This window comes from Thalia democratica, chromosome 3 (genome assembly GCF_965202585.1).
Source record: "Thalia democratica chromosome 3, ktThaDemo2.hap1.1, whole genome shotgun sequence".
Taxonomy (NCBI): Eukaryota; Metazoa; Chordata; class Thaliacea; order Salpida; family Salpidae; genus Thalia; species Thalia democratica.
The window spans coordinates 10490271-10503940 of NC_139167.1; the positions used below are offsets into that span (position 1 = coordinate 10490271).

The 13670-nt window shown below is 22.0% G+C and overlaps 1 protein-coding gene across 1 annotated transcript in view; it reads right to left on the bottom strand.

Annotated features, from left to right (window-relative positions):
* Positions 1-5023: 5023 nt before the first annotated feature.
* The window catches only part of LOC145832086 (uncharacterized), a 30482-nt gene continuing 21835 nt past the window's right edge, over positions 5024-13670 (bottom strand). The window contains exons 4-5 of the mRNA XM_082939445.1: positions 5510-5629; positions 5024-5263 (exon numbers count right to left, since the gene is read on the bottom strand). Of these exons, the coding sequence (XP_082795571.1) occupies positions 5024-5263; positions 5510-5629 (360 nt within the window). The remainder of the gene's footprint in view (positions 5264-5509; positions 5630-13670) is intronic.

Genomic DNA, 13670 nt, shown 5'->3' on the forward strand with positions numbered 1-13670 from the left:
TCAATATCCATTTTGGCATAAATTTTTTATTGAATATATTGATACGAACAAATATATTTATAAGAGAATATTGTTAGTTTTTATATTAAACAATTAGATTAAAATGTTAGTCTTTGTTATTTGTCTATTATTTTTATATTTTAGAAGTTACCATGCTTAATACAAGCTTCTAAATATAATACATTTTTGCAATTTTAAGCTACATATCTAAACAATATTTATAAAAGTATTTTTTAATGTTATGTTTGTCCACCAGTAACTGTTTTGTTTTATGGATAAAGTTATAACCTATTAAGAATATAACTATAACTCGTTTGATTTTACAACGTAATATCAATTAAAGCTAATAATAAGAACAGCCATGAAATTAATTTTACAATTGATATTATTTTTCGATCAAAAAATTATAAAAAAATAGCAAGAATAATAAAATATAGGTTAGAAAATAAAGTCAATTTTTTTATTAACAAAAGTTTTTAGTGACTTAATTTAATTTCTTTGCAACTTGTATTTTTTGTTTAAATATATAATTTTATAAACACGTATAAAAATAATCAGTAGCTTGTGTAAGTAAAGCTATTTACATGTTGACTAAAATGACCTAGTAACTAAAAGTGATGAAAAGTTTAACTGAAACTTGTAATTGTACAACGACATTTAATAATTTACTCATTTTGAATTAAAAAAATCTTGCTTTTCAAAAAAAACTTAAATAGCTTAATCATACACAAAAAGTGATGTCTGAAATTATTATTTATTTTTAGTATTAAAAGAAAATACCTTTACAATAAAGATATAAAATAATAACCACATATTAGCTGTTGTTATAATTTTAACATATTTTGATTTTAAAATTAAATTAAGACATTTTGAATAGCTCTGAACTGTAACAATAAGAGCATTATATGTCAAAAATACTTACTTAGATTTTAATTTGAGAGTGTGATTTAAAACAAACGGTGTTTAGCTACTTGACATAGTAATGTATATTTAAGTTCAGTTAAATTCTAGATAAATTTAATTCTTCTCTGAAATCTAAAACTGTACTGTAAAAATTGAGAATATACCATGATTCTTATATAGAAAAAAAACTGTTACGGACTTAGATGCGACCCCTGAATTTTAGCTAGACTTTTTTTACATATAGCAATTCTCACAAAAACGCATTAAGCAGAATTTCGACAATCTGAGGAAAACATTTAAATATTTTTATTTTTACAATGAAATGACCATAATATCATAATAATTAGTAGTTAAGTAAAAATATTTCTAAGTTTAATGATCATTTAAATTTAATTAATTGTAAATCTCATGTTGTAACTTCAAATAGATTTTGAATTAGAAAAATAATAATACTTTAATGCAGTTTTTCTTAGTTGTACATTTGCTATAAATAATCATATTAGTAAAAAATGAGTATTAACAGTATTTTGCACATAGATGAAGCTTTTTATACAACTTTGTCGATGAATACCAAAAAATAGTATCAGACGAGCGTAGACTATAATTTCACAACAAGCTGACAATGCCTTAGATTTTGAGCTGAGAACGTTTTGGTTGTGAATATTTTTTCAAATTACTAACAATTGGTCGTCTCCGTATTTTGTATTTAAGCCCGCTTAGTTAAATTTGATGGCGGTTTCTTGCGATTAAGCCTGCCTGACGAGTCCTAATCGGTTATAGATTGTCTCGTGTCATTGTTGGTTGTGTGGTGAAGTTAATTATTATATATTTTGTTAAATTAATGTTTGTTTGGTCGTTTTTCTAACAGCTTAATAAAATTTCAATTTCAGAACTTATCAAATTTTTAATTAATAATAAGGTATAAAACTAAATTAATCTATTTAATTTAATTCAAATTTGAAATATTTTTTAAAGTTTTATGTTTTTTTAGTTAAAGTTTAATTAAGCCACAATATGTGGTAAAAATATCAGCAAAAAGTGAAACTCTAATTTATATTGAGTTTTACCTAATATTTATTTAAGATAATAATAAAACCTTTGTGAGTTAACTTACACGACGTAACTAAGGGTAATAAAATTATCCTTGTACTTAATACTTGTAAAAGTATGCAGTTTATCTATATTAAGGGCTTTGCTACGCACTAGTAATTAAGTATACTACGTATCGTTTTAAACTTGAAGTATGTTTTTAATTAATTAACAAAGGAAATTATTTAAACTTAAACTTATTAAAGAATATTTTAAAATTACGGTTATTTAATTTTTAGTTGCAATGTTTTGATTATAGAACTATATGAAGAAAAGTAAGTTAGTTATTTTGGTTTTGTTTGCAAAAATTTAAAACGACATTATTAAAAATTTTTTCTACGTTTAATTGAAACAATTACAACCAAAATATTTTAATAAACTAGAAAAAACTCTAATAAAAACTCTAACTGACGTCATATGCTTTATGTTACATATTTATTTTATAAAATTTATATACATATAAATTAAAACTTATTTGTCGTTGACGTATGAGGAACATTTATTCACCACATAAATGTGGTTTATCTATTTGTTTACTATTAAGTATAATTTGTAAAACTGCTCACGAGAGCCACATTCACGACATAAAAATTTCCATTGCATTTAGTGTTTTTATAAAGCCATAAGTTTACGGGTAATTTTGTTGATGTTTATTTATCCTAAATACGCTAGAATTAAACTAATTTTTCAACTAATCTATATAAATGTTTTAAAGCGTTCGTAAACTTGAATGAAGTTTTAAAAAAAGTATGTATTATTAATTAATAAAAGGCTAAATTACAATTTATTTCAGCTTTATGCAATTCTCTTTTCTATTTATTCTAGTTAAAAACTATGAATACTGTCAATTTTAGGTGTAGTAAAACAAAAACTTGATGATTTTGTTTATATATTTGAATAAAATCTAGTAATTAAAGCTTGAGTTGACAATTGTTAAATAAAATATATTTTTATTATTAAGCTCTTTATATTAAGCATTGTACTTTATAGAGTTTTATAACATATTTAAAATTTAGTAATAAATTATTATAATATAGCTCAGCTGCAAGAAGTAAAATTTAACTTCTTAATTAAAATAATTAAAACCGATTCTTTAGATTTGAAAATTCCAAATTTCACGTGTTTTTACACGTAATATATATTAAAAAAATTATTCAATGTGTTTGTTAACCTCAATTATAAAATTGTTTAGAATTGGGAACCTAATTCCATCGATTAGTATTCTGTAAATTAAATTAATATTCTTTTTATTTTGTATAACTTCTTTGATAAACATGCATAGCATTTAGTTAGTTAGGAATATTTCTATATATTTTTATAAATTTGCGCGATGAACTAAAATGTTTTTCTTAAATATTTTAATTAAAGATGTAATTTAAGATTACTTGAAGAGTTAAAAATTTATTCAAATATAAAAACACAATTACTTTATAATCAGAAAATACTTTTATAAAAACGATAAAAATTTAGAACAAAATCTATATTCAGATAAGATAATTTAGTTAAATTAGAATAACCTAAACATTAATAATTTATTATTTTTGAGAATAAACAATTACTCAGTTTCACCGCAGAGCGGATTTTCAAATTGTAAATCTGTGGTAAAATAATAATATTAAAAATGACAAATATTTGAAAATTGGTTTGAGTTAAGCTGATATAAAAAAATAAAAAATAAATTTAGAATTATATTAATGTAGAACAACCTTTAATTTTAAAACTATCAAATTATAGTCTACAAACAATACAATTAAACCATAGTACACTGTGGGGTATTGATATCTAATGGATTTAAAGAGATTAAAACTTTTAAAGAATTAGAAGTTATGGAGTAGTATATACATATTATTAAGCACACAGTTCTAATAATAAATTAATAATGTAATAATGTTCAAAATAAAACCAGGGAGTAAGCATTAAAAATTTTTATGAAAGCATTGTTGTTGTTATTGTTAACAGAGTTGTATTATGATGACAAAGTATAAAATGGCTTTTTGTGAAAGTTTTTAGATAAGCGAAAAATAGAATGAGGGTTAGATTTCAGATGTTAAATTTAAAAAATAAGATAAAAAATTGAATATATTTAGTTGAGAGATAATCAAAGAGAGTATAAACTACTAATAATTCAACTCAAGAAAAAAATATATGTATACTAATTCTCCAATAATTATGATTTACAACTGGAAATGGGTATATTATAATATATGCACAATTTATCTTATATCTTAATAAAATATATTTAACTAATCAACAGACTTGAAAAAAAAAAAAAATAAATAAAATAGTTTTAACAGTTTAAGACTGAGAATGGGAATAATATTATAATATATGCACAAATAATAAAATATTTTAATAAAATTATTTTAATAAAACTGATACCTGTGTGAGATATAAATTATAAATATTCATTGTAATTATAAATATCAGCTTAACTTAAACCAATTTTCAAATATTTGTCATTTTTAATATTATTATTTTACCACAGATTTACAATTTGAAAATCCGCTCTGCGGTGAAACTGAGTAATTGTTTATTCTCAAAAATAATAAATTATTAATTATCAATCTCCTATTAGTGGATAGATTACTGTGTCTTATTTATTTGTTCTAAACTCTCTAGTTAAACCTAAACATTTACACAAACAAATCTCTCTTTTTATTTTACAACTCATTAATTTCAGAACTAAATAGGTTTAAAAAAATAAAACTGTACAAACACTTGAAGTCATTTTTATACATCGTATATATAAGAAGTCTAATGCGATAACAACTATCTATTTTAAATCAAAAATATTTTAGAAAATTTAACGATCTGTTTCAATAAAGGACTTAATTTAAACACATAAAAACATATTAAGTACTCATGATTCATTTTATTAGCAAGATGTTGTTAGTCAATTTAAGTGTAAGAGTATTTCATAAAAAATATTTTACGAAATTTTAATTTATAAAAGTTTCATAAAATAGTCACACAAAACACTTTTTTTTTATTACTAGAAAAGTTTATTAAGGTTTTGTTATAAAATAATTTTCTATCGTTTATGAACTTTCAAATGATTGTTCTTATTTGAACTTTGTTTAAATCTTCTACCACAAACATCACATCCAAATGGTCTATCTCCAGTGTATATTCTAACGTGAGCATTTAAACTTGATTTTCGAGAAAACTTTTTCTTGCAAATTTCACATTCATGAAGCTTTTCTTTAGTGTGAGTCAAAATGTGTTGTTTAAGGACAAATTTTCGAGCAAAGTTTTTCTCACAAACTTCACACTGAAAATATTTTTTACCACTATGTATCAACTTATGCATTGTCAAGTTACCCTTCTGAGTAAAACATTTGTCAAAATGTTCACATTTGAATGGTTTTTTATCAGTGTGAACTATTGCATGGCGTTTTATTGTACTTCTTTGTGAAAAACATCTTTTGCAAACATCACATTGATAAATTTTCAAGCCAGAATGAGAAAGCTGATGTGTTTTCAAATTACTTTTCCGCGAAAAACTTTTTTCACAAACTTCACAACTGTAGGGTTTTTCTCCAGTATGAACTCTTTTGTGAACAATCAGTGCTGATTTCAACTTATAACATTTCCCACAAGTTACACAAACATGCTTTTTATCATCGACTGACATTTTCTTTGTAATAATAAAACAAAACAATCCTAAATCTTGAAAAAGAAATGTTTTATTTGTTATACAACGATTTATTTAAACAAGTCAATTATGAAATAATAAAAAGTTTAAATTTTTTACTTCAGGTATAAAATTTAATTGTTTTTATTTATTACTGTAGAACAGTAATTAGCTGATTACCATGAAATCTAAATCACTTTATGATACACTCAGCTAAATGTAATTGAAATATTTAAAAAAAGTTATTACTAATTTTTTGTTTTGAATAATATTATATTAAATTTAAAAAAAAAAATACTGTTCTATTTTTAATTTTTCAACATGTTTATTATACTAAATAAAGTATGTAAATCGGTTAATGTCACTTTTTTAATAAGTTCTTAAAATATTAAATACAATGGTTACTTCAAAAGATTTATTAACATATCCATCCAAGATGTTAAAGTTATAAATACTAAAACTAAAATATTGAAACTGATTAAAAAAAAACTTTAATTTTTGATTAGTAAAAGACAAATTGAATATAAAAAAATAATTATAGTAATAACATAAAACCTGTTTTATTTAAATATAACTTTTTGTTATTTTAAAACGCTTAAAATTCTTTGGCACGAACTTACCAAGGAATTTTTATCTCTAATAACAACTAAGGGATTATGATACTGTTTTAAAACATAAAACATACTTATTCAGAATCAGACAGTTTACAATTTTACCGCTAAACAGATTATCAAACTGCAATTCTGTAATAAAAAATACTAAGTTGACAAACTATGCAAAATCTTTTAAAAATAATATTAAATCATAAGAAAAAGATATAGTAAAACATGTTTTTTAAGTTTTAATTGTTATATGGTGAGTTATTAGGTTGCTCTACAAAAATTAAAAGTAAGTATGTATAAAGTTTAATAAGCTTTTTTGAAAGTTAGATAACTAAAACTTTATTTCGTTTTAATAAAAACTTTTTTGTTGTATTTAAGCTTAGAACTGTATTATGTTTATTAAAAAAATGGCTTTGGACAGTAAAGGTCTATTTTTCAATCGATAAGGTATATTAAACAAGATCATACGTCTTTGGTTAAAATTAATATTAACGTAGAAAAACTAACAATATACTATATATAAGGTATACCTCAGTATAAGCTATCACTAATCAAAAAAACTACTTAGTATGCGGACATTGAAAAATAAGTTGTTTTCTCTGTTTTATGGACTTTATTTTATGATAATTAAACTTTCTAGGATGCATTGGTACATGTAATAATATATGGTTGGTGTTATTTTTCACACACAATAATAATTCATTCAAAATAGTATTTATCATTCTTTTCGTTTAGATTCTATAAGTTGTTTTATAATTATGTGTTAATTATGTATGATAATTATCTGGCAACAATAAGCTTACTTACTCTTAAAATGGTTAGTGAGTAATTAAAAAAAAGTTATAAATTTCCATTTAATTTTTGGCTATTTAAACTTAAAAATTGAAAACTGATAAATGTTTTATAATATTTGTATGTTTTTTACATGTAAATTAAAATAAAGAACTTCAAATGATAACAGTGGTAACAATTTTTGATATACAATGAAGTATTTAATCATCTAATATTTAGAAAATCTTTATCACATGAGCTAAAACTACAATTCAAAAAAATATGTTTCAATTTTTCCTTCAAAACACTTTAACTGTTCTTCATCGTTTAATAATTTTTTTATAGGAAAGTTAGTAAAATAAAATTAAAAAAATTTATAATTATTTCAAAAATAACTTTTGACACTTTTTGAAATTATTTTAAGCACACTTTGTACAAGTTAACAATCAAAGATTAACATTAATAAGAATGATAAGTTCGATTAACCTAACAGTTTTGTCTCACTATCTTAAAATTTTAATCAATCTTTTATTTATTTTCTATTGTATAAATGCTGACTACTAATATGCAACTACTAACTTCTTAATAATTTTACATATGTTAGTATACTTTTTCGTCATAATATATCATGCGTTGGTATACAATTTGTTGTATTAAAAACATATGTTTGGAATTTGAATAAAGTTTGTTTATTAAACATCTTTACATTCCATATTACAAATGTACTCCTAGTAATTTTATTTGTTCTATACTTTAGCAGGCAACTATAACATATTAAGATTATTGTAAAAACTTTTTTTTTGTATATGTCAAGTGTGAAAACGTTTTTTCAAATCTGTATTTTATAAATCCTTATCAGTCGCACATAAAAGCTTTAAACTTCGTGTACTATTCTTACATAAAATATTGTTTATAAAACTATTTATATTTTATTTTAAATTTTTAAAACAGGTTAGTATTTCTATAAGATTTGTTTTTTCAAAAAAAAAAAAAAAGTATCTACTATTGAAGTAGTTTATTTTATAGAAAGTTTTAATTCATAGTTACAAATATATTCATGATTAAATTTAATTTCTTCTATTTTTCAGCAGGTAAATTTAATTTGTTTTCAGCCAAGCTATATGGCTTTAAACAACGCGTAATTTTGCCTAATATCATCACGCTGTTTAGTCCATATTACCTGTAAGTTTACATTATACCCTTGTGATAAAAGTATTCTAACGCAGGTTATAAATTTTACTTTGTATATTACGTAAATAAATTTAAAAGTCAAATAATTTTTGTTATGTTATGTACTCAACTTTAAAATAAATATTAATTCAAAGTGTAAGTTCAATTCAAAAAAAAAACACTAATGAAGATTTAACTTTATAAGCACATACAAAAAATTGTTAATCACAGTTTTTTTTGTAGTATATTAAAAATTAATGTATAGCGATAAAAAATATATTAGTTTAAATTTATATACAGTTGCTCTATTCAAATTTACTGTATTTGTGCTGCAAATTTTTTTTTTTAAAGTGTATTTCACTTAAAATAATTCTACTTTTTTCTTTAGTATGTAAAAACTTAGTTATAGTAGATTATACTTAAACATTTATCAGGGACGTCATCTTTTTTTGTGCTATTATCTTAAATTCATATTTAGTAAAATACTACAGTTCATTAAATTCACACATTCAATAAATTAATCATCTATATTGTTGTTAGAATTTTAAGCTACAACCTTGTGGCTAATATTAATTTAAACACAGTCTAAAAATTCATTAAACTTCTAAAAAATTATATATCATACAGATCTTCGACTTCTTTTAAATAAGTTCAATGTCATTATTTTATTATTAATAGTAAAACATTTGAAGTAACTAGAAACAACTAATTAAAATTAATTAATATTTTTTAATTTTTTAACAGTGTATCCACATTGTTTTAAAAACTATTTAACAAATAAATTATTTTATTTCAATAATCAACAAAAACTTGTTCATATTTCAAATTATAGTAGTTATGTCATATTGTTTTATTAACAATCCTTAATAAATAAATTATACTATAAATTAAAAAAAAATATTCAATTTTTATATATTGTTTGAATTCGTATTTTAAGCTACTAAAAGGTAGCTCTATATTAATCTGAAATCAGTTTAATAACATTTTGTTGTTTACAAGAAATAGATTTGATTACAACTTTTCCAATGTTTTAAATGACGTCACCGTTAAAACTATACTTTTTATTTGAGTATAATCTGAAATAAACTTTTAACTTTTATTATTCACATTTTTCACTTAAAGTTAACTAAAGGGTAAAGGCCTGCTCAGTTTTTAATGAAAGTTATATAAATATATAATTAAATTTAAATAAAAGACGTATGGGGCTTGCGTCAACGCGCTCTTGTTTTGTTGCAATATTTGGCTTGTAAAATAATAGAAATCTCATAATACTTTAAGTTATATCAACTTATGTATCAAGAAATGTATTAGTGAAAGTTATGATTTATATCTACAATAATTTTACAAACAATTTTCAGAATAAAATTAAAAAAAGGTTAGTTATACTAATTCATTTTGCAGTCTAAAACTAGATATTTTTTCTAGTTGTCTTCTATCGTTACAACGCAATAAAGTTTTACTTAATTAATTGAAAATCACTATAGTTTACAAATGTAAGTATGCATAAAAACACAATTCGAAAATAAAGTGCATGTAGGACAAATATATTTACCAAATATTTTATAGAGTGACATCGTTTGATTTTAACTAGCAGTTATAAATATATGTGTTATGTTTAAATCTAAACTAATCTTCTCAAGTATATTTACTCTTTTTTGAAAATTTTGTAAGCTACACTGTAGCTATTTGTTAAACTAACTCAATCGTAAAAGACTTATTATTTGTTTGTAAAACAATTATTCGTCGTATTAAAAGTTAGTTTTCTTTTTAATTCTTTACTTATCTTATATAGACTTATTGTACTTTACTTATTATGAGACTCTAAAACTTTTGTTTATAAAAGTGTGTATAAATTTATTTATTAGTATTTAGGTAATTTTTAAACTTTTTTTTTCAAATACAAACTACTACAAAAACACTGTTATATTGTTTTAAGTAATTTTTAAAAGTATAGTATTCACTAGATTGAAACTAAATTAGTTTAATATATCATAAGTTTCAATGTCGAGCATATGTTTATTACTGAATATAGAATAAAAAATACATTTATTGTAAATTATGTAATCACAATCAAATACTTAGTAATAATTTAAGTATGACCACAAAAATGTACGTATAATGTATAAAATTAGTAATATTTCTACAAAGAAGATGTAGATGTTTTTAAACAACATGATTTAATTCAATTTACCACAAAACAACTTTCGAATGAATTATATTTATTCTGTTGATATTGACATCACTTAGATTGTCCTGAAAAATCCTTTTAACTCTCCTAAATGTAAAATTAAGAAAATTTAGAATGTCTTGTGTCTGAGTTGGAACTTGAATTTGAAACACAAACATGTGCCAAATTTAATTTGAGAGTCTTAAAACAGTTTTGTTTTGTTGTTACTTTGTTTAATTTTAAACTGTTTATTAAGATTTAAAGTGTAACTGAGTATATATATGTTAATAATCTTTATATCATGTTTCTATTTAGCTGTAAATTACCAAAGTTTCACTAACTAACTTTCTATTGACAAAATCCAAATAAACATAACAGTTTTTTAGTTATAAGTAAAAATATTTACTTATATGCTTACGTCAGGTTGATAAGTTAATATTTTCATTATTAACATCTCATAAACAACAATTATAAGTTATTGCCATATTTGTGGACTCAAAATTTATGTGGGTAAAACAAGTTCAAATTGTGCAGTAATAATAAAATCTATCTACAAATAAAAATGACAATTTTGTAGGTAAATTAAAATCTTATATTACTTAAAACTATAACAAGTTGATCTTCGACTTGTCATAATTTTTTTAATTGTCAGGATTAATTATAAATAGTTAATGTTGGAAACAAACTTGAAATAATCAAGTAAAAATAATTTAATATTTTTCCTTTTCACTAACAGTACATTTTTTTTTTAAAGCTTTAAGAAAAAAAATAACTATTTGAATATATAACAAAAATCTTTTTATATTTCAAGTTTCAGTAGTGATTTCATTTTTTTTTCACTAACGATCCCTAATAAGTAGTTTAAAATATAAAATAAAGTAGTTTGTCTTACTTTTATATATTTTCTGTATGCGTATTTTAAGACACAAAAAAGTGGCTTTATACTAATCTGAAATCATTTAAAAAACTTTCTGTTGTTTATTATAAATTTTATAATTTTATAATTTTGGTTACACTTTATGCAATCTTTTAAATTACTTAACCGTTAAAACTAAATTTTCTTATTCATGTATGTTCTAAGATAATCAAAGCTCTTTTATTATTCATATTTTTGACTTTAAATTAACTAAAGGGTAAATGCCTGCTGAGTTCTAATGAAAATTTGATTTATTTTTGAACAAGAATAAATAAAAGACGTATGACTTTACTAGAGCCATCTCGCTCTTGTATTAGTGTAATATTTGTCTTAAAAAAATTCAAATATCATAAGATTTTAAGTTATATCAAATTAAGTAACAAAAATTTTTTACTATAATGTTACGTTTTATCTGCATTAAGTTTACTAATAATTTTCATTATTAAGTTTTGAAAAAAGGTTAGATATACTTATTTATTACACAATCTAAAACTCAATACTTTTTTAGTTGTTGTTATGGAGTACCTAAACACAATGTATATTTTATTGTTTTTTAAATAACCGCCAGGGGGCGTTAGATGATTGTTTATCAAGTAACATAACAGTGTTTTTACGCTCAGATCAGCCCTAAGACCGTGCGGAAGGCACACCAACTTTAAGACACTAATTAAATTTAAGAACTACTTTATGATTTTCATTTTATAAGATCTTTATGTTTATTTTTATTATTGTATTGTGCATGAAGCACGACTTATTTTGAGACTATGTATTATTAGTCAGATTTAATTTTGTTTCTAATATTGTGACATTCAGACATTTGAAAAAAATTATCAAGAAAATTTTTATTTTTGTTGTTTTTTGTTCTGTTTATTTTCGCAGTTTTTTTCTACTAGCTGCTTTGTTACTTCTACTTTCTAGTCGTCACATTAATATCACTTTATCAATAAATTAACTTCATCAAAAAAATTTTATATTAAGTTTATTACAAATTTAATTATTACTAACTTAAACCTTATTAGATATTAAGTATAAACTAAAAAGGGGACTTCCCCTAATTAAAATTAGTTCCTACTCCAGGCCTAGGACTACAGTACAAAACAATTACATTTAACTTAATTAGTTTACAATCACTAAAGTTAGCAAATGTAAGTATGCTTAAAAACAATTTTAAAATAAAGACTATGTTGGACAGATATATTCAATGTACATTTTATGATAGTAACGTTATTTGATTATGACTGATAGTTTTTAATATATGTATTATGTTTGAATGATATCTAATTTTCTAAAAAATATATACTCTATGTTGAAAATATTTTAAGCTACAATGTGGCTACTTGTGAAACTACTCAAAATCGTAAAATACTTCAACGATATTAAAAAATGTCTTTTTTTTAATTCTTTACTTATTTTATTCAGACTTATTATATATTACGTGTTATAAGACCTTAAAACTATTTAAGTTAAGTGTTTATAAATATATTTATGAGTATTTAAGTTTATATTTAAACTTATCTATCTGAAATATCTATCAGACTTTTTTAAAAGTAATAAATACTATATTAATACTGTTGTTTATTTTTATTAATTTAAAAAATTATAGTATTTGGTAGATGAGAACTAAATTAATTTTATGTATTATAAGTTTCAATGTCGAGAATATGTCTATAACTGAAAAAAAACTTTTTTTATTTTCTGTCAATTGTGTAATCACAATCAAATATCTAGTCATAATTTAAATATGAGCACAAAATTGTACATATAATGTATAAAAATAGTAATATTTCTACAAAGAGGTGTATATAATTAATTTTACCATTAAGTTTTGAACCACAAAATTTAATTAAGTATACCATAAGAATAATTTTTTTAAGGAATTGTGTTACTCTGTTAATAGTAACGTAACTTAGATTTACCCAGAAAACCTTTTAATTATTTTAAGTATAAAATTTCAAATATTAAAAAAATCTTTGTCTGAGTTTAAACTTGAATTTTAAAAACAAACATGAGACATTTTAAATTTTATCAGCATATAAAACATATATGTTTTGTTATTATATAGTTTAATAAAAAAATGTTAATGATAATTTAATAACATTGATTTTATTAATAACGTATTATACACAACATTAATATGTTATAGCCGTATTTGTGGGCTCAATACTTTTATGGCGTACAACAGCTGGTTTCTGCAATTCCAAATAAATTTATTTACAAATAAAAATAATTTGTTGGTAAATCAAAATGACGTCACTAAGAGACTTAATTTGATATTTATTTTATTTATTTGTAACAACTTGTATATGAAGTAAATTTATTGTTGTCAAAATATTTATTTTATGTCGCCAGTTACTTTAAACAAAACATTGGGTAGTTGTTTATTAATTTTGATTAAAAACTAGTTTTGTAGTTTGTAAA